Here is a 22,363-nt window from a genome sequence, read left to right as displayed (position 1 = left end):
ATATGTCGCAGTTCTAGAAACATAGAAAAATAGGAGCAGGAGTAGGCCATTTGGCCCTTCGAGCCTGCTCCGCCATTCAATATGATCATGGCTGATCCTCTATCTCAATACCATATTCCCGCTCTCTCCCCATACCCCTTGACGCCTTTTGCGTCTAGAAATCTATCTATCTCCTTCTTAAATATATTCAGTGACTTGGCCTCCACAGCCTTCTGTGGTAGAGAATTCCACAGGTTCACCACCCTCTGAGTGAAGACATTTCTCCTCATCTCAGTCCTAAATCTCTGACTGTGACCCCTCGTTCTAGAGCCCCCATCCAGGGGAAACATCCTCCCTGCATCCAGTCTGTCTAGCCCTGTCTATACGTTTCAATGAGATCCCCTCTCATTCTTCTAAACTCTAGTGAATGCCGGCCTAGTCGACCCAATCTCTCCTCATACGACAGTCCTGCATCCCAGGAATCAGGCTGGTGAACCTTCGCTGCACTCCCTCTATGGCAAGTATATCCTTTCTTAGGTAAGGAGACCAAAACTGCACACAGTACTCCAGGTGTGGTCTCACCAAGGCCCTGTATAACTGTAGTAAGACATCCTTGCTCCTGTACTCAAATCTTCTTGCAATAAAGGCCAACATACCATTTGCCTTCCTAACTGCTTGCTGCACCTGCATGTTTGCTTTCAGTGACTGGTGTACAAGGACACCCAGGTCCCATTGTACATCAACATTTCCCAATCTATCACCATTTAAATAAGACTCTGCCTTTCTGTTTTTCCTTTGGAAGTGGATAACTTCACATTTTTCCTGGTTATACTGCATCTGCCATGTATTTGCCCACTCACTCAACTTGTCTAAATCACCTTGAAGTCTCTTTGCATCTCACCTAGTTTTGTGTCGTCAGCAAACTTGGAAATATTACATTTGGTTCCCTCATCCAAATCATTGACATATATTGTGAATAGCTGGGGCCCAAGCACTGATCCCTACCCAACTAGTCACCGCCTGCCACCCCGAAAAAGACCCATTTATTCCTACTCTCTCTTTCTTGTCTGTTAACCAATTTTCAATCCATGCCAGTATATTACCCCCATTCCCATGTGCTTTAATTTTGCACACTAACCTCTTATGTGGGTGATGTGCCTCAATAATTCCGAGACTCGATGTTAGCGAAACAAAACAAGGCTTTTATTAACTTAGAAGGTAACACGCAGTGGCGAGAGGTATCTTCCATCTGGAGGTCTGCAGTACTGGATATGAGGCCAGACTGAGCTTGCTTACATAGGGGCCAGGTATGGGCGGAGCCCTACACACAATACATTACAATATACAATACAATGGTGAGGAGACGGAACTGAGGTAAGGGAACTGAAACCTGAAACCAACCACAGTCACAGGCAGTGATGAATGGAATATTTCATCACAGTGGGACTTTATCAAAGGCCTTCTGAAAATCCAAATACACCACATCCACTGGTTCTCCCTTATCTATTCTACCAGTTACATCCTCAAAAAGCTCTAGTAGGTTTGTCAAACACGATTTCCCTTTCATAAATCCATGTTGACTTTGTCTAATCCCGTTGATATTTTTTTTAAGTGTTTTCTTCTTCCAAGCATTTTGCCATCAGTCATCAAGGCTGAGGGGAGATCGCTGAAGGACTTCAGCGACGGCCCAAAATGACCTAGATTTGAGACGGGTTGGTGGTAGGTTGTTCAAGTTGGCCTGGATCAGCATGTCTTTGCTGGTACAGTGGATGTATTCTCTGGAGACTGCATATTCACGGCGTAGGTGTGTGGTGGTGCGATGTTTGGTGTCGATAAAAGCGTACTGGTGATAATTCTCATAGTAGGATTCTAGATCAGTTGGTTCTATGCTTGATGGTTATAAAAGTTTTTAATAGCTCAAGTTCAAGCATCTCCTCCTGACCACAATCTTGATTGTATCACAGTTTTTTTGAGGAGGTGTGTGCGTGGTGAGCAAAGTTGTATTTTTTTTTTAACTGGGAAAAAGAAAAATATATTTGATTTTTATAAAACCTTACTAAATTCACAAATTAACATTTGACTTGCCTGAAAACCACTGCTTGAAATTTTGCCAATAGAAAATAATCTTCTGGGGAAATTTAGGGTCACTGGGGATTGAAAGTGGTGGGGATAAGGGGTCATCTTACATGTGAATCATTGTGCTGGGTGGTACTGTGGCTTACTTTAGAGGAGCCAGCTCACCTGCCGGGTCCCACTATCCTGTCTGTTCAGGACTCACCAGCACCACTTTGCTCTCACCAACACTGATCTTCCACTATTTATTTTCCCAGCTCCTGATCTCCTGCTTGTCTCTCTCTCAGGCTCCTAGTCTACCAGTCTCCCTCTCCACAATGTACTAGTATGTTTAAAATGCTATCTAACTTTGCATTACATGTTTTTTTTAAACTTGGAAGCCACTTGCTGAAATAGAAGAACTTGTTTCAGTTCTAATAATTGATTAATTAAAGTTATTTGTTTCCCAGCTTCTTGTTTTTGATTGTGTAGGTGTACAGTGGTGGCAGTGCGTGAAGAAGTCAGCACGCATTAAAATCAAATTTCCCACTCTCTGGGGAGCGACGGTGACTGACTGCTTGTTCTTCCAAAGTGGGAGATTTGATTTTAATGTGTGCTGACTGTTCCATATGCTGTCACCACTAAACACCAATACAATTGGGGAGGGGGAGTCTGGAATTAAATTATTTTAATTAATCTTCAGAATAGTAATCATTCTTCCAGCAAAGCGACTTGTAAGTGAAGATAGTGATGCAAAGTTAGAATTTTAAGCATATCTATATATTAGAGGGGGTGAATGGCACGCTGGGAGCTGGAAGGGCAATTCTAGTGTCAGCCTCAGATGTTAAGGACATAAAGTTTAGGTCAAGAGGCAATTTTGTTGCAGCTCCTTGATATCATTATAAATATGGTCAACTATTTGAAGATCTGTAATCTGTTGTTTGAAGGTAGGCTGCGAGAGGTAGGCCCTATGGTATCGTTGTAATTTGGACCTTTGCCTTACATGCAGGTCATATAAGTTTTTTTGAAAAATGTTTAAAAGGGTGAAAATAGCGGGAGGCCGTCTTATATACGAGTTGCCTGAAATAAGACTATAAATTGTACACTTTTGGTATGAACACTGGACTGAACAGTATGGAAAACTGGACTGAACAGTATTGTAATGAAGAGCTACTTTAGAACATAAATGGTCAGATGAAACAAAGCAGAGAAAGATTTAAAAAATGCATTGGAATGACTTGGTAAAACTCTTACTTGCAAACTAGTGATTTGCTTTGTTTTTCAGTGGCTGATGAGTAGAATTTTCCATCGCTGCTTCAAACTAAAGGAAGGATTTGGGGGTAAACAGATCGTCATTACAGTAATACGTGCTTGAAGTGCAGCCTTGTATATTCTTAAAAACGCGTTAACAATACTCATGTAAATGACACCAATTCACTTTTAAAATAAGACACTTGGAATGAAGGTGAAGTGTAGCACACTGCAAGTTTGCAGGATCTGTTTTCACATAATATTATTGTATATGATGGTGTGTTGTCTAATAGGTGCTAACTTGTAAATTTTAGACCTGCTGGCCTTTATTTAAACTATACAAGATTCAGCTTGCACTTTCCCTCTGGAAATGTTGAATTGAAGTGGCGAGGAAGAATCACACAACACGAACAAGTGTGAATGCAAATGAAAAATTATTGGCTCGGACTTGACAGCGTAACATTTATCCTGTATCAGAATCAGTTTGAAAGTCTTTAACTGCAAATAACTCTCTACCACTAACATGATTCAAGAATTTGGAGGTGGGGGGTGATGACAAAGATGGCTGGCTGAATAGAATGTGTGGACGATATTTTATTTTTATGCCATGTATAGTTGTAGTTAGGAATGCTATGCACTATTTTAAAATGTTGTTTTGAAAATACAGTTAAATAGTTGATCACCTCCCCTCCCCACAGAAGGTGTCTAATTTTTAGAGTTGTGATATTTCAGTTCCATATTGATGTACCTGCGAATATAAACGTATTTATGGAGGATGTTTCTTTTAATGTTTTGGGTACCATACTTCAGCATATTGCCGTGGAAGCAATATCACACTAGTTACGTAGTAAAATCTATCTAAATTGCAGTGCCCTCTGTTGCCTAGGCCATAAGCTCAGGAATTCCCTGCCGAAACCTGTCTGCCTCGCTACCTCTCTTTCCTCCTTTAAGACACGCCTTAAAACCTACCTCTTTGACCAAGCTTTTGGTCACCTGCCCTAATTTATCCTTATGTGGATTGGTGTCAAATTTTTTGTCTTAAAATACTCGTGTGCAGCGCCTTGGGAGGTTTTACTACGTTAAAGGCGCTATATAAATACAAGTTGTTGTTGTTGTGTCAGCCGTGGCTCAGTGGGCAGCACTCTTGCCTCTGAGTCAGAAGATTGTGGGTTCAAGTCCCATTCCAGAGACTTGAGTACAAAATCTAGGCTGACACTCCAATGCAGTGCTGAAGGAGTGCTGCACTGCTGGAGGTACCATCTTTCAGATGAGACGTTAAACTGAGGCCCCATCTGCGCTCTCAGGTGGACGTAAAAGATCCCATAGCACTATTTCGAAGAAGAGCAGGAGAGTTATCCCAGGTGTCCTGGCCAATATTTATCCCTCAATCAACATAACCTAAAAAAAAGATTATCTGGTCATTATTACTTTGCTGTTCGTGGGAGTTTGCTGTGCGCAATTGGCAACCGCATTTCCTACATTACAACAGTGACTACACTTCAAAAATACTTCATTGGCTGTAAACTGCTTTGGGATGCTCAGAGGTCATGAAAGGCACTATATAAATGCAAGTCTATTTTTCTTTAATGTGGTACTGAGTTTGTCTATACGTAATACTGTCTAGTCACTAATCTCTGCTAGTCAGCCTATGCAAGTTACGAACTAGATAAATTCACAGTAGGTGCAACTAGTACGTGATTTTGGAAGGCATTTTAGGGTCCCTGTTTTTATGAAAGAAACATGGCATTAATGGAATGTTGAACTGATGGCACTTAACTACTTGCAAAAAAGTTAAGCTGTGATGCTAATGTAAATCTTTGTATTCCCTTAGTAGAAAGGGGTGGTAGCAGAGTATATACTTCAGCCAAACTTTGGATGGGGTAGTAAATTACTTTTGAATCTTCAATAGAACTGTAAAATACCAGTTTTGTATTTATATCTACAGTGACAATATAGTTAATCTTTTCCTTGATATTCTTCTAGCAACATAAACTAATTTAGCCATCCCCTGTTTCTAACATCGTTATACACTGGACATTAAATATTAGAGCTATCATCATATACCCTAAAAGAACTTGGAAATAGTAATTGCATTGTTAACAATAGTGATGTTTTCTTGTCGAGTATGAATTCTGTGCCTCTCAAAACTAATATCCATTTTTTATGTGTTGTAATTGTCTTAGTGAGTTTGGAATCTACCACTAGCATAGATGATTTAGGGGAGAGGGATGTAGGATTACAGAAGAGAAATTTCATGGAGGCAATTTGGCAGGCCAGACCAAACCAGACACTTTAAGCTAGTTGAAGGAGAGACAAGTTAATATATGCCATCATCTGTATTATACCTTGCCCATGCCCATAGTTGGAAACTTGAAGTGTGGGGACATTTTTCTTATCTTTTGGACTTGCTGTGTGATTTTGAAGATTCTTCATGACATTAATTTTTAAAATATCAAATGGATCATCGTTATTCTCACACAGCAATTTGCTTCCGAGATTCCACAGCAACGTTAGGTCCGCATAGTGTTGTATAACAGGATTCAAAGCATTTTATGTGCACTATAGTCTCAATGGAAAATGTTTTACAGCTGAGAAAGAAAAAAAACATGACATTTAATTGCTACTATAGGAGATTGAGAGGATACATTGAGGACAAACCTTTTATGGTAACTTCTGGGGGTATCTATCAGTGCTAAATATAGGAAGAAAGAGCATCTGAAATTTCACTGTGCACCATAGTCTACAAACAGCTGTACAAATAATTAGGGTCATTGGACAAATAAAAGGGAAATGGTAAATGAAAGCTGCTATTGTTTTTAAGTGGAAATGAAAATAAATTGCTGGCCTATTGAAATATTGCCTTCATTTCTGAGAGTATCCTGGATTGTTTGGATTATAAACTCTGGAATTCCCTCCCTAAATGTCTCCGCCTCTCCATTTCTCTTTCCTCCTTTAAGATGCTCCTTAAAACCTACCTTTTCGACCAAGTTTTTGGTCATATACCCTAACATCTCATTATATGGCTCGGTGTCAAATTTTTTTTTTGTTTGCTAACACTCCTGTGAAGTGCCATGGGACGTTTTATTACGTTAAAGGCGCTATATAAATATAAATGGTTGTTGTTTGGGAAGTATAGGTTCATCAAGTTTTAGGTGCTCGAGCCACTATTACACGAGTATGACCTTGCCTGTTATGTTGCCCCATCAACTGGGTTCCTTTAGTGTTTTATTCAGATTAAATAATTTGTACCAATTCCTAAAATTCTGTGTGTGTCTACATCGATCTTTTATGGTGTTATAAATGACAAGTCGAGACCAAGTGTGATATTCAGGTCAAGCAGGATTAGAGGATTGGGGGGGGGGGGGGGGGGACGGTAATTGGATCCAAGTAGAGAAGGGGAGAGGAGGAGGAGGATGGGGAAAGGTGGACAAAAGAGGGTGGCAGAAACCGATACAGAGGTGAGAGAGGGAAGGGGAAGGGAGATGGGATGAAGGAGTAGAATGGCGAATAAAGATTGGCTGAGGAAAGGTGTGGGTGAGGGAAGGGGGAGGCAATTGCTGTGTGCTATCCTTCTCTTCCTCAGCTTTGAGGAGTAGCCAGTCTTCCTACAGAGCCTGGAGTGGGGAAGAGGTCCATCTGCCAGGCCCAGATTACATGGTCAGTGGGGGGGTAGTTGGTTCTGTGGCTATTTTGGAGTCAGAATGGTTTAGGGATTGGGGAACTGAGGTGTAATGGAGGGCAGTGAGCATTTAAGGGACATTAGTGATTTATGGGAATGGGGTAGGGTGTACAGATGTAATGAGTAGTTGAGGAGGGTGGGTAGTTATTAGTGGAGAGCAGGTGTGGGCAATGAGATGTTTGTATAGTGGACATTCGGGGTAAGGGTATTCGAGTAGTTGCGGGAAGGGAATAGTTTGGATGCTGGCAGTGGGTACGTGAAGCATTGATGGGATAGTGGATATTGGGGAGTGTGGAAATAGAATGTAGCAGGTGATCAATGCAAAGTTTGTAGTTTGAAATAAATATAAATGGGCAGCAGTAGAGTTGGAAATATGAATGGATATATAAACTGGAAAGAGCAGGACCTATTTGGAAGTTAGCAGCCACAGAGGAATGGAGAGAATGCGGTGTGAAAGCGGACAGTGATTTCCTGATTCTCTTTATTTAATTAAAGAACTTGCTGTTGCCACGTTCAACCAGAAACCCAATTCAGATTGGGATGCTGCTCCTTTCCAAAACCAGATTCCATTTATTAAAGCACATTTTTTGAATTAGTGAATTCTCAGTTGGGCCGCTATCTTGACGTCAAATTTATTTATTTAATTAATCGTTGGCTGGCCTGCCTCTCCAGTAGCCACATTGCATTTCTTCAGACCACATATATATATATTTAATAAATTCCTGAATGCCCAGCTCCCCTAGTAGCGGGATTAAGTATTTAACCCCTGACTGGCTAGCTCCACTGAAGCCTGACTCAATGTTTTGAGGCTGTATTTATTTAAGAATGCGTCTAGTGACGGCAAAGATGTCAATAACAGTTCCTGTGGTGGTTTCTGCCACCAACCCTTGTCTTAACTATAAATTGGTGGTGACAGTAGCATGTTTCAGGGCTGGCTGTGGTGTCAATAAGACATTGTGCTGTCACCAATGTTGCAGGTCGCCTGCTTGTCAATAGTATCTGCTGACAGCGACGTTGTGAATAGCGGACTTGTGCGGTATCAATAGTGAGAGATACACTGCTGGCTGCGGTACCCTAACCCCGACCCCTAGTCGTAAACCTAAATGTAAACCCTAAATCTACATCGAGCAGGCATTATTCAGAAAGGTTGGAGGTGTGACAAAATTATGACAACATGGTAAAAATGTGCACTGTTTAAAGATATATATATATATTTATTTAATATAGTGCAAATACTGCTGCATGTAAGTTCTTTTCAAAAAGAAACTTTTTAGGTTGCAGTTATACCTACTGGTATGTTGCCACTGTAGCATTTTAGTGTGCAGTAGTTTTTTTTCCTTGTTCTTGGGATGTGGGCAATACTGATGATAAGGCAGTATTTAATGCCCATTCCTAGTTGCTTTGTGGGCATTAAGTGTCAGCCACATAGTATAGAACTAGAGATCCATGTAAACCAGGCCACGTAGGGGTGCAGCTACCTTCTCTGAAGGACCTAAGGGAATCATATGTGTAAAAATGAGAACAGTTTTCAGTATACTTTGTTGCTTAGCTATGGTAATTGTGTTCATTTGACATCCTGTTGTAACTGAAGCTATAATACTAACTGTGAAACTGGAAAACAGCTTTAAAACCCCAAATACAAGGAGTTATAAACCAGGGATTTGACTCCAGCATTGTAGTCTTGTTCCAGTTTTGCATTGGTGCAAAGCAAAAACCACTTCACAAAAACATAAAAGTGGCAGTATAATTGCAGGCCAAGTACCTCACATGGACCGCTTGCACCTTTGTCTTTTTTTCCCATTTTCTGACTCTTTATTATTTCTAGCTTTATTTACATTTCAGTATCCCCTCATTTTTCTTGTTTTTCCGATCTTGCTAGGAGGCACTGCAGGAGGATTTTAAATTCAATGTGTAACGTAATAATGGTGTTTGAATATGAAACTCTATTTTTCATGAGAACATTTTATTTATGCTCAGACCGTGGTAATAAAATGTCTCTGTGATTTCCGTTAAGATTATTGTGTTGAAGGTACTCTTGTTCCAATTTCTCAATATATCTTCAACATAGATAAAGAGGATGATTTTTCGGAAAAAAAATACAACTTTTAATTCAAGTCTATAAGAATTTGTCAGTGTTGACGCAAATATTTCATTTACTTGGTTTTCTGTGGGTACAATAATTAGTCTTTGTGATATCTTGCTAAAGATTTTAATAATGGTGAAAGCTGCATTGAGTCTTGTCTTGTTGACATAAACACAGCTGAGTATCTGTACTTGGTATACCCCAGGAGAAATAATAAATGCGACCACGCTAAATTGTTGTCAGGCCCAGACTGTGTTAAGTCCTTTAGGAGTTACTAATATGGACTTTTAAGTTTTTGAGTTTGCAGTAATTGATAATGCTGTGGAACCTGCTTGTAGTGAATTTTGCCTCAGTAAAACTGTACAATGCAAACACTTTCCTTGCCGATGACCGGATGATCTTTAGGAAACTGTTGCTCATAGTGAGTATTTAAGCGCTAAGCTTCCTTTTTAATTGGTGGAATGAACATTATCAATTGAATGTAAACTGGTGCCATCAATAATAAAGCAAGCTTTACATCTGAAATGAGAGCTATTTCAGAGAGCAAAGCATCCTTTAAGATGCCAAAAGCTACTTTTCTTGATATTCATGATAATCAGTTTTCACTGCTAACATGACGACGTGTTTTACATAGCTAGATAAATGGCGTCTGCATGCTGTGGTCTAATTATTTCTTTGCCGTCTAATCCCACTTCATCTGAAGACTACACTTGGTTTTGACGCCCAAAGTGCAATGCCATGAATGTCAACTACTTTATAAAATTTATAAAAGATCTCTCTAAAATTATGTAATTAATGCTTTGCTTTTGAATTTCACACACTTTTAAGTTTTGGATGTTATTTTTGTCCTGCCCCTTTAAATTACTCCGGTCATTTATTAATTGAGAGGTTTGGTAAGGCAGCTGATTCCCAGTCTTCTGCCTGTGTAGAAGTTGCCTGGGTTTGACTCGCCCTCCAAGGTTGCATTCCCTTTCTCTGGGGATATGTCTGGCATCTTTTCACTTTTGTCATCCAAATCGCCAATATCAGATGATAAAACTTGCTATATTAAGGTACGAAGCAGGAGGGCCTGTGCCTGCAATCTGAACATGATGTGCTACTGTTACTGGAAATAGCACTCTTCATGCGGAGTTTTTACCTTCACCAGTTTTCCCTTCCTCCTACAATCTACAGGAATTTGAAACTCAAGTGTGGCATCATCTTTTGATTTACCTCCACTTCCCTTTGATTCTTTCAATTCCTTTGGTTTGCTGCAGTATGGGCCTTGGCGCTTCATTTGAAATTTTTAATTGTAAAAAATACTTTCCACTACTGGTTTATTTAGCAATCACTTTTGAGACAAAATTTGTGAGGAGTGGAAATTTGCCTAGCTAATGCACAGGTACATTTTCAGTCTATTGGTAAACATTCTCTGGCTATATTGGATTCCAGATAATAAAATGCTATGACATAAACCCCTGGCATCAAAACAACATTGTTGTCTTGTTAAATACTCTTCAGAAACATGTGAGCAGTGGTTGTCAACATTACTGATGATTTAATTTAGTTGTTGGCATCTGTATGTCTTATTCACTGTGAAATTAAATTTACAATAGCTTCCTATATCCAAAAAAATATTTCTTACCCCTTGCCAGATGCTGGACAAGCTGAAAAATCGCTGGATGCTCACAGGATTGTGGGAGAAGCTGGAGGAAGTCAAAGCAGTCGTCGTTGAACCGAAAGGAGGTGACAAAAGTGACTTTGATGGATTGCTGCAGTCCTACTATAATGTTATAAAGGACAGAGGAAGCAAAGGTACATCAGAGGGAAAATATCAAGTCATAGTAAATCTGCAGAAACATTTGCCTTTTCACCATTTACAGTTAGTCTCTCTCGATTAAACCTCAAATTAGGTCCCAAATCCATAAGCAGAAGTGAGGCATTACACGGCCATGTCATGTGAAGTTTGATAGAGTGCACTCATACGTGAATGAGTGATTTTTATGTTTTGTTCATTTACCAACTAAGGATGTCTTAAATATGTTTCAACACTAAAATGAATGTGAAACAAGTCTTGTGTATATTGTTGTTTTGACTTAATCAAGAACTGTTATCCATTGAATCAAGTTTGGGTGTGAGGAGCTCTACACCTAATGATATGCTCATTATTAAGTAGAACCAGAGCTAATTCTAGTGACAGCATTCTGTGGTGCTTCCCAACACCTTCCCTGTATCCAGATTCATCCCAATGCTTTTATCTTCTTGATTATCTGTTTCTGTTCCAATCCTACCTGATATCATCAACACTTATCCCAAGACTAGCTGACAGTGCTACAATTCCTGCAGTCAGTAATAATTAGTGAGAGATCTCTACTTCCAACAATGATATATATCTTATTAAAAACTTTGTGCAGGGTGTGTACTTGCTGTCCAAAAACCATACTTCCTGTAATGATTTTTGTCACACTTTTGTGTCAACACGTCACTATCAACATTTAGTATTGATTTCTCCTATGTCTATGTCAATGTCGTAATTCCATCTTTAGGCCATAGTTTTGGCAACTAGGTGGCTCTGTATCCAATTCCTCAAGTCTTGAAACTCCCATCTTTTAGCCATTAGATGGATCTACATAACATTTCTGAACACTTTTTTCAGCTTAGTCCCTATTTTGCTTTTTGCTTCCAGGTAAATTATTTATTAATTTCATACTAATTTTACATACTCTAGCTCCCTCCGGCTTTTCCTCATCTCTCTGCTTCCAGCTTCTCCCCTTTTTTTCCACTGGTTCTCACAGCCACTCACGCCCCATTTTACTCTGGACTACTTTACGCCCTGCTGCCCATTGCTTCTTGCCCCAGTATCAGGCTCCTCGGCTGTCTGACCTGTAGGTTCCAGAAGCTTAGCGTTGCACCTCCTCCTGTCCCAGCCATCACAGGCCATGGCAATTTGTGCTCCAGCTGCCCCTCCACACCCATTGCTCTTGGACACCATGACAGGGAAAGAGGAGGAAAGAGAGAAGGTGGAAAGGAGAAAAAGAGAAGGGAAAGGAGAATGGCATCACGCCCTTTGCTATCTGTGCTCCAAGTGCTTGCCTGCACCTGTTGCTGTGGCACGCCATCATGGACCTCGGCTGTTTGACATGGACGTAGGAATTTATAATGGAATTGCTGACGGGAAGTGCATGCTGCCGCAAGATTTTTAATATATCAAGAATAGATAAATATTCCAGTGAAATATTGTCATAATGGGTTGCAGTTATCTAAAGCTTCAGAACAGATTGCAGGAATCCACCACACCATCACTTCTTCTCCAACTCTTCTCCCTCTGACTTAATATGAACAGCACCATGGGAAGTTCACGAATATGTATTAAAGTTCTCAAGACTTCCTGTTTGCAATGTTTGTTTCCATCGTGCCATGATTCAGTAATGCTTTTGTGACATTTTGGAGTGCCTAGAGGTAATGTCGAGGGTATGACGATAATGCCTGCTTCTGTTACTTTTAGTAGGCAAAGAAAAAACTTGTATTTATATTGCAGCTTCCATGTCCTCAGGACATTCCAAAAATGCTACATAACAAATTAATTACTTTAAATTATAGTTACTGTTATGTAGGCAAATATTGTCATACTTGCCATTCAGTCCTCCCACCACTAGTGGCACTGCCCACTCCCAGTTTTGTCTCCCAGCTGTGTTCATTAGAATAATTAAAACTTAAAGGATTTGGAGGCTTTGGGAAAACTTTTTTCTTCTCTATTGTTCCATTAGGAATTGATATTTTGCTACTTGCTATAGCTTCCCCAAAAATTCTTTGCTGGCCTTGGCAGCAAAATAAATACTGTGTCGCCATTCAAGTTGTTAGCTGTTCAGTCCATAATAACAGTGAAAAAAGATTTTGAGGCTTAAAGCAGTCTGTAAATGCTCTTTCTTCTTCTGGAAATTGATATATTACAGCATGCTGTTGCATCTCTGAGATTTTCCCCATTGACCTTGACCACTGAAAAAATAAATATCGCTCTGCCATTTGAGCTGCTGGCTGCTATTCTTCCTTTTCCAAGAAGTGGCACTGTAACCTCTCAGTGTGGCACAATAAACACAGCTGGAACACAAAGGGGGTCATTTTAACCTAACGCGCCTGGCGTGAAACTGACAGAATCGGATTGGCCGCCCATTTTACATTGTGGAAAGTAAAATTGGGCAGGGTGTAAAATGGGCAGCTGATTCGAACCTGTCTGTTTCCCACTGATGGGGTGAGGTTAAAATCACCCCTATAACACTTCCTTTGACTAACCGAGAGCAAAGCCACGGGTGTTTCAGTGTAATGAGTAAAGCATATATCTAAGAGATCTATGACATGGGATGTATTTGGGAAGAGGTTGTTTTACTAAAATTACTGTACTTGAGTTTGCTGTACACCACTGCAGCAACAAATTTGGGGGTTAATGGTGGTGAATATTTGAAGTCTCCAACCCAAGTAACTCTTCTGATAGCTCAATAGGCACCAAGTATACTGAGAAATATTGACAAAGGATGTCTCATTTGATTTCCATTCTGTGCTGTGATCTGAGCAGGGTGGTGGTTGGGAGTTCACCTCAGCTTTTCTGGGTTGAGGAGGGGGGAAAAAATCAGGGTTCCCACTCCTGATCATCATTCAGTGAGCACTACTGTAATTATGTGAATGTCAGTTAGGACAATGCCTCTTACAGATTCTCATGTTGGTCTTTACTGGATGGAACTGTACCCCAATGTGAAGCAATCCCTTCAGGTAAGGAGGTTAGAAAATTGGAAGAAACCGCCCAGAAGCTTACACTTGGTTAGGTTTTGTTAGTTAAGCAAGGTGTCTTATCTGTGGGGTGGGGGTGGAGGAATTGGCATTGTGTTGTACTTGTCCCATGACAGATGAATCATTTGTTGAATGAAAGCCATAGTTGGGGAAAGTATTCTGTTTTGAAGTTGCGAGAGGAGCCCTCATCAGATTTACTCTGGATCTTTTCTGAAGGACAGATCAGTCGAAACTTGCTATATCAAATGGATGACAAAAACCTTCTGTTGCAGCAAACTAGTTTTTTATTACATAGCTCTCGCCAAAAAAATCCTAACAATTATAACAATTATTTTGGATGGTTTACACATCTGTAATAATAAGGTTTGACTGTACAAGTAGGTAACGCTGGTGAATTAAGTGGGCGCTGAGAAAACACTTTATATTAAAAAAAAACACCATGTTTTCAAGCTGCAAGTTTGTGGAATTAAGTGGGATGTGGTGTAACGACAAAAGCCAGTGCAGACTAAACTGCATATATGATGGACTAAAATGACTGAAGTTTGCTGGACCTTTTAGCCCCAAGTCATAATGTTTAGATATCCATGTTTAGTAATCTTTTGCAAGCTGATTTATGTTTACCCTTTTAACCTTCCTTTTGGTGCAGCGCCTTGATTTTTTTTTCTGTTTTTGTTCTTAGGTGGAGCTCTCTTGGTAGCTGTTTGCAGGGGAAAAGTCAGTGAAGGGCTTGATTTCACTGATGATAACGCCCGTGCGGTGGTTACAATAGGAATTCCTTTTCCAAATGTCAAAGACCTCCAGGCAAGTAATCAAAACTAAGGAAGGATGGGCTGCTGAAACCTTTTCACTTGCAAAAAAAAACCCCATAAAAATGTATAGGTTATAACAAAAATGCCTGCAGGATCACATAAAAAATATGTTTAGTACCAGCGCCTTTGTAATTGTGAAATTTGTGCAACAACATATCTGTGCGGTATTTTGTCCCCAAAGTCTGCTGGCAGAATTGTAATAGTAAATTAATTTAACATTAAAAAAAAACTAGTCAACAGAATCTACAAAAGTGAACTTCACACATGGGCAGTGCCCTTCACTTAAAGCCATAATAGGCCAATATCTAGCAATCCAATTTACGTTGAAAATTGCAGGAATACTTGAGAGTTAACATTTCCATTATAATTTTGTGCATGCATTCTATAGGTAAAATAATATATTTTTTTACTTTATTAGCATTGTTTCCTGATTTTCTTTACTGCAATTTGAAAATTACCTGCAAAGCAAACAAATTGGATGAGATCTGCTACAAGTTTATTCAAAATTGCTAAAAAAAAGTTAACTGATTTTTTACATAAAGTTAGACTGGCCTTAGTTGAAAACTTTCATGTTATATTGAAACCTTATTACAATTGGATATGTGGAGGCCAGTTAAAAATGATCTATCTATTATATGTGAGGTACAGACATTAAAAGGCCAGCTTTTCAGCAGTTCTCTTCTGTATATTTTCAGTCTTATGCCCCCTTTTCTCATCTCCAGTAACCCATAACTAAATGACAACAAAGGGTAAATCTCATGCCTAATTTAGTGCTGTGTACTTCGAGTCTGCCTCTCAGATCCTCTTAACTTGAGCTGTTCACATCGTGTTCTTCCACTCTAGATATTTCCCATTATTCCCCTTGATTTGTGAAAGCAAGAAAAATTGCCGTTGCAATCCTTTACTGAAATTGGGTTCTTTGTGCAATGTGACACCGTATTAAGTTGATGAAAGATGTTTTTTGTGTCTCTCAACAACTGCTTCGCTTACAAAACAAAGATTTTACATTGTCAATTCAACTATATTTCTTTAATAAATCTTTCTGGTTTTTCTTTCTACTTTACTGGCTTGTTCTTTACATAATTTTTATTTGTATATATTTTTTTCTCTCTGATGTTCTCACCTTATGCCCCTTCTCCTGAAGATGGTGACTCATACTGCGTATAATCTCACAGGTGGCAGGGCCATCCCGTACCTTATTCAATTGGCTATTATTCTCTGTGGAAACCATCAAAGATGGGCTAGACCCTCTCCCTCTCTCTCCTCATCCTCCTGTCTGCAAATGCACACTATGAGCAGGGACAACTGGATAACATCCAGTGCTGGAAATTCTGTCCAGTTTTCTTTGCCTCCTCCCTAAACTGAGGATGCTGTGGCAGATGTAGCAGTTAACGCACTGTGCATTTACTCACTCAGCCATAATCTTAATGTCTGAAATTCCTATTTGCATCTAGTATGTTTTTCCGCATTGGAATGTAATCAGGGAGTTTTGTTTCCTATCTGCAATTCTCTTGACTGGTGTGCTAAGCTATCTTGGGCATTGTTACACATTGCTAAATTTTCTCAAAAATGAGACTGTAGTTTTAAAAAAATGCAAAAGGATGTGTAGTACACAACTGTGGGAATTCCCCTTTACACAATACAGCCATTACTGTTGCCAAATGATTATAACCTTCATTCTACATAGAGCACCCTATTTAATGTTTTCCATATGGTGGAAGGTTGATCTGAACTGCCTTTCAGTGTTTACATCGTTTCTTGTTGGAGGGTCTGAGCCACAGGGGTTAAGAATGCATTGCAGAACTTGCAGATGATTTTCATCCTTTTTTGTAGTGGATAGAAAGAACAAACAACCAATACACCCTTTTATATCCTAGGAGGTCCCAAAGTGCTTCACAGTCTATTCATTACTTTTGTAATGTAGTCACTGTTCTTGTGCAAGCAAACGCAGGAGCTATTTAGCATACTGCATGGTCCCACAAAACAGCAAATGACCAGTTAATCTGTTTTTGGTGGTGTTGATTCAAGGAGGAATACAAGCCAGGACAGTTCCTGTTCTTCTTCACATCATGCTATGAGATCTTTGCATTTGAGCAGGAAGACAGGGCTTCAGTTTAATGTCTCCTCCAATGATGCACTGCTCCCTCAGTGCTGTACTGGTGTTAGCCGAGATTTTGTACTAAAGTCCTGGATTTGAGCTTGAGCCCACAACTTCATGACTCTTAGGCAAGGGTGCTATCAACTGAGTCAGGCTAGCATGATATTTTTTCTGTGTATAAAACCCTCTAAGGACTCCAATAAGCTGACTGTATTGTAGATCTCTTCCTATTCAGAATCGGTATCCCGAATTACATTTCTTTTGTTCAGCTGATCATCTTTGGAGATTTCTGATGCAAGAAACACTGAACTTGAGTGTATCTTTGCGGAAGGCAGAGGAGCTGAATTGGATTCTGATTAGGCCACTTCACACTAGAATTTTCTCAGTAAATTCGTGTTGTTCCCTTAGAAAATTGGCGAGAGAATCATTGGGCCATAATTTGCAGCCCCTACAGGCGCATGTGAGGTGCGCACGTGCCTGTAGGGGCCGCACAGGTTCCAGGTTTAGGCATGCGCTGCACATGCACTAAATCCTGGAACTTGCGATCTGTCAAGACAGATGGCATGAATCCCCAGAAAAAGGGCATTCGCTGGTGCAGACTTCTGCCCAGCGTAAGGCCTGCTTTTACCAGCGTAAGAGTTTTAAAAAACAGAAAAATAAAAATTTTATCAATCATTTATTCATTTAAAAACCTGTGAAATAAGATAAGTTTATTTATAGCCACTTTAAAACATGTACATTTATTTTTCAAAATTAAATTTTTTTAAAAATATTTAATTCAAAGCCATTTTAATTAATTTTAAATAGGTGATTAAAAAAATGTATTTGAAGTATAGAGGTATTTTTTGGGTACATATGGAATCCCCATAAGCATGAATGGGGATCCCCTTCTGTCATTCGTTGGGCTGGCCCACATGATCCCGGGGCGCTTGCGAACCGTCTGTGCCCCTGGGATACATGGCCATCTTCCCGCGCGTACCCGGAGAGGCCCAGGACCGCGAGTCTCCGTACCTCCCGGACCACCAGGTATGTGGGCATTTTATTTGCGGATCAGAGGCATTTACCCACGGGAAGTCTCCGGCTGCAAATTCAGGACCATTGTTTGACAACACCGTAAAATTCCAGGAGAGCTCTATGCTTGGTGCAGCAAGAAGGGAACAGTAGCATAGTGGTTATGTTATTGGACTAGTAATCCAGAGGCCTGGATTAGTGACCATGTAACTGCCGGATTAGCGTAAAAACCCATCTGGTTCACTAACGTACTTTAGGGAAGGAAATCTGTGGTCCTTGCCCGAAGTGGCCTAAATGTGACTCCAGACCTGTAGCCATGTGATTGACTCTTAACTGCCCTCTGAAATGGCCTAGCAAGCCACTCAGTTGTACCAAACCGCTACGACATACCACACGGACTGCTGCAGTTCAAGAACGTGGCTCACCACCACCTTCTCGAGGGCAATTAGGGAATGGGCAATAAATGCCGGCCTTGCCAGTGACGCCCACATCCGTGAATGAATAAAAAAAGGGATATTTCAATTCTTTTTATCAATGCCTTATATAGTCATTTGAATCTTTTAAGCGTGGGTGAAAGAGGCAGTGTATCCTTCCTTGTTGCTTGAGGATATAAACTGGCAAGTCAGTGGAACCGTACAACATTTTCCAAACATCAGTTTAAAACTTTTACTTTTCCCTGTCTGTTTTTTGAGCTGTAAGTAATAGGTCTGTGAAAATGGCAGAGCAGTCCAGTTTTTTCTTTGTTTATCATGTCCTTAGCAAGTTGCATTGACCTTTAAGATTTTACTTTCGATCAAACTGTGCACATGGTTTGAAAAGTGGAGCTGTCACCTTGGGGATTCTTAATGATGATTGACACTTACAGTTCACCTTAGACGCAGTGGCATGAAGCATACAGCAGTGATGTACCTCCAGGGAAGCTGTTTGATTTTTTTCACTTCTGCTTGGCTGGCAGTAGATTGAATTTGCTGTTTATAAGAGAGTTTTGGTTGCATTAGATTTTAATCATGTCACTTGTTCAGAATCCCTGGAAGCAACAGGGATTGAGATGAGTAGATGAGACCAGGGTAAATTTGCACCATGATCTCTTGAAGCATAAAGTTTTGTGTTTGTTGAAATGCCGCATGCTGTGCTACTATTCACGGCAAGTGCCCGTCCCTTACCTGAACACTGTCAAAATTGGACAGTTCAGAGAAAAATATTGTGGCAACTACACAAACAAACACTTGGAGCAACAAATTCTTAATACATCTCAATGCAAATCTGATTATTTGGTATTTTGTGCACTTTGGTGAAAGTATCTCACTCTGCTCACTAATGAGGTCTTCATTTGCTAATTTTATAAGTGTTGGGGGCCAATTGGCCTCTTTCAGTGCTGTATCATTCTATGATTCTTCTATGATCTTTATGGTTTCAGCTGGAATGGCACTCGGGGTACAACAGCTGCTCTCAGCACCCTTGAGTTAGGGAGGGATTAATCAGCCAAAATTCCAAGTGTTGGTTGCTATCCATTGACTCCCTTTGACTAGCTCATTTTTTTAATAATGCATTCGTTCAACAGATGTGGGCGTCGCTGGCAAGGCTGGCATTTATTGCCCATCCCTAATTGCCCTTGACGAGGTGGTGGTGAGCCGCCTTCTTGAACCACTGCAGTCCTTGTGGTGAAGGGCAGTTAAGAGTCAACCACATTGCTGTAGGTCTGGAGTCACATGTAGGCCAGACCGGGTAAGGACGGCAGATTTCCTACCCTAAAGGACATTAGTGAACCAGAAGGGTTTTTACGACAATCATGGTCACCATTACTGACACTAGCTTTTTAATTCCAGGTTTATTTAATTAACTGAATTTAAATCCTCCAGCTGCTGTGGTGGGATTTGAACTCACTTCTCTGGATCATTAGTCCAGGCCTCTGTGCATAGCTGTGGGGTGACAATTCTGATTTTGCAAAATTTAGTGAAAAAGTAGATGTGAATCCAAGTGTTTCACTACTTTATAGTCACGGCAATTTCTAATTTTGTGTTCCAATCAAGAATGCACTATCGCTTCCCTTCTTAACATCTTTCTTTATCTGCTGCTGCTCTTCCACCAACTTGAATACTGCCTGCCCTTTGCAGTTACAATCTTTTATAGTATATTGCAACTTTTATGTTAGAGCAGAGCTGCATTGTATAGGACCTGCATACTAATACCTCCGATCTTAGCTTGCATCATCTCTTACAAGCAATAATCCAGTGGAGCTAGCAGAAAGCAATGTCAGCAGTCTAACTACAGTCAGTGTGTATTCAGTGGTCTGCTGCACAGGTTTCTCGTTGAAAATAGCATCCAGTTCGCTCTTTTAACTTATTAGAAATTTCATTGGTAGTCAGTAGTTAGTGAACAGAGTACATATATGCAGTGATCTCTCTTTCACTTCACCGTGATATGAGTGGGCAGTACAGTAATGCTACCCCTCTTGTTGCTGCTAAATATGTCCCCGATGCTGCACTGGTTGATGTGTATACCAGGACATCAGAGAACTATTTGAATCATTTGTGAGATGTATGAATCTTTATCTGAGCATTAGTCTGTAACGTTAATCCCAAGGTGCCAAAAATGCTTGGATAAGTGTACAGTACTTTTGTTACATTTTTAATGATTTTTGTTTTCAATGTTGCTAAACTTAAATTATTTAGCACCTGAGTGACAGCAGATAAAAATGGAAAATGCTTTCTGTTTGACTTGTTACATGTGGCAATGAAACAAATTATCGCTGCTTTATTTTTTTCCTGTTACACTAGAAAGCTTTATAAATTCATATTGCTCAATTACTTGTTCTCTAACACCAGCACTGACACATTACATTAACTAAAAAGTAGTACATTACTCCAGTTTGATTGCATTTCTGTCCAGTTTTTTTAAGTATGCTTTACATTTTATGTCAGTTTTGTGCCTGTATTTCCCTGCAGGAGTCCCTTGCTGCCTGCTCTCTTCCTTCAACCAGGAAGGCACATGGTCTGCAGAACTGACTCTTCAGTGTCCATCAGTGACTCTATAATTGTCTGATGAGAGGTGCACTTCATAGAATCATAGAAAGTTACAGCACGGAAGGAGGCCATTTCGGCCCATTGTGTCTGCGCCGGCCAACAAAGAGCTCTCCAGCCTAATCCCACTTCCCAGCTCTTGGTCCGTAGCTCTGCAGGTTAGAGCATCCCAGGTGCACATCCAAGTACTTCTTAAATGTGGTTAGGGTTCCTGCCTCTACCACCCTTTCAGGCAGTGAGTTCCAGACCTCCACAACCCTCTGGGTGAAGAAATTTCCCCTCAAATCCCCTCTAAACCTTCCACCAATTACTTTAAATCTGTGCCCCCTGGTCCAGAAATAGGTCCTTTCTATCCACTTTAACAATGCCCCTCATAATTTTATACACCTCAATAAGTTCTCCCCTCAACCTCCTCTGTTCCAAGGAAAACAGACCCAGCCTATCCAGTCTTTCCTCATAGCTAAGATTCTCTACTCCCAGCAACATCCTTGTGAATCTCCTCTGTACCCTCTCTAGTGCAGTCACATCTTTCCTGTAATGTGGTGACCAGAACTGCACACAGTACTCTAGCTGAGGCCTAACTAGTGTTTTATACAGTTGAAGCATAACCCCCCTGCTCTTGTATGCCACGGCTAATAAAGGCAAGCATTCCGTATGCCTTCTTAACCATCTTATCTACCTGGCCTGCTACCTTCAGAGATCTGTGGACATGCACTTCAAGGTCCCTCTGTTCCTCTACGCTACTCAGTGTCCTACCATTTAATGTGTATTCCCTTTCCTTGTTAGCCATCCTCATATGCATTACCTCACACTTCTTCGGATTGAATTCCATTTGCCACTGTTCTGCCCACCTCACCAATTTATTGATATCTTCCTGCAGTCTACAGCTTCCTCCTTCAGTATCAACCACACAGCCGATTTTAGTATCATCTGCAAACTTCTTAATCATACCCCCTATATTCAATTCTAGATCATTGATATATACCACAAAAAGCAATGGACCTAGTACTGAGTCCTGCGGAACCCCACTGGAAACAGCCATCCAGTCACAAAAACACCCATCAACCATTACTCTCTGCTTTCTGTCTCCAAGCCAGTTTTGAATCCAACTTGACACTTTGCCCTGGATCCCATGGGCGTTTAACTTCGTGACCAGCCTGCCATGTGGAACCTTACCAAAAGCCTTGCTAAAGTCCATATACACTACATCAAACGCACTACCCTCATCTACCCTCCTTGTTAACTCCTCAAAAAATTCAATCAAGTTTGTCAGACACGACCTTCCCTTAACAAATCCGTGCTGACTATCCTTGATTAATCCGTGTCTTTCTAAATGAAGATTTATCCTGTCCTTCAGAATTCTTTCCAATAATTTTCCCACCACCGAGGTTAGGCTGACTGGCTTGTAATTAATCGGTCTATCCTTTTCTCCCTTTTTAAACAACGGTACCACATTAGCAGTCCTCCGGCACCACACCTGAAGCCAGAGAGGATTGAAAAATGATGATCAGGGCCGTTGCTATTTCCTCTTTTGCTTCGCTTAACAGCCTGGGATACATTTCATCCGGGCCTGGGGATTTATCCACTTTTAAAGCTGCTAAACCCCTCAATACTTCCTCT

At 40.4% G+C, this 22,363-nt stretch overlaps 1 protein-coding gene across 4 annotated transcripts in view; it reads left to right on the top strand.

The window, feature by feature from the left end:
• Nucleotides 1–22,363, top strand: part of brip1 (BRCA1 interacting helicase 1) — a 258,015-nt gene that overhangs the window by 140,339 nt on the left and 95,313 nt on the right. For all 4 annotated transcript variants that reach the window (XM_085964698.1, XM_085964697.1, XM_085964696.1 and 1 more), the window contains 2 exons: nt 10,679–10,838; nt 14,485–14,606. In XM_085964698.1, coding sequence (XP_085820824.1) covers nt 10,679–10,838; nt 14,485–14,606 — 282 coding nt within the window. The remainder of the gene's footprint in view (nt 1–10,678; nt 10,839–14,484; nt 14,607–22,363) is intronic.

The sequence above is a fragment of the Somniosus microcephalus genome, chromosome 22, assembly GCF_052327205.1.
Source record: "Somniosus microcephalus isolate GS21.2 chromosome 22, FLI_Smic_1.0, whole genome shotgun sequence".
Classification (NCBI taxonomy): Eukaryota; Metazoa; Chordata; class Chondrichthyes; order Squaliformes; family Somniosidae; genus Somniosus; species Somniosus microcephalus.
The sequence above is the reverse complement of the archived record's forward strand: the minus strand, read 5'-3'. Positions and strand labels throughout refer to the sequence as shown.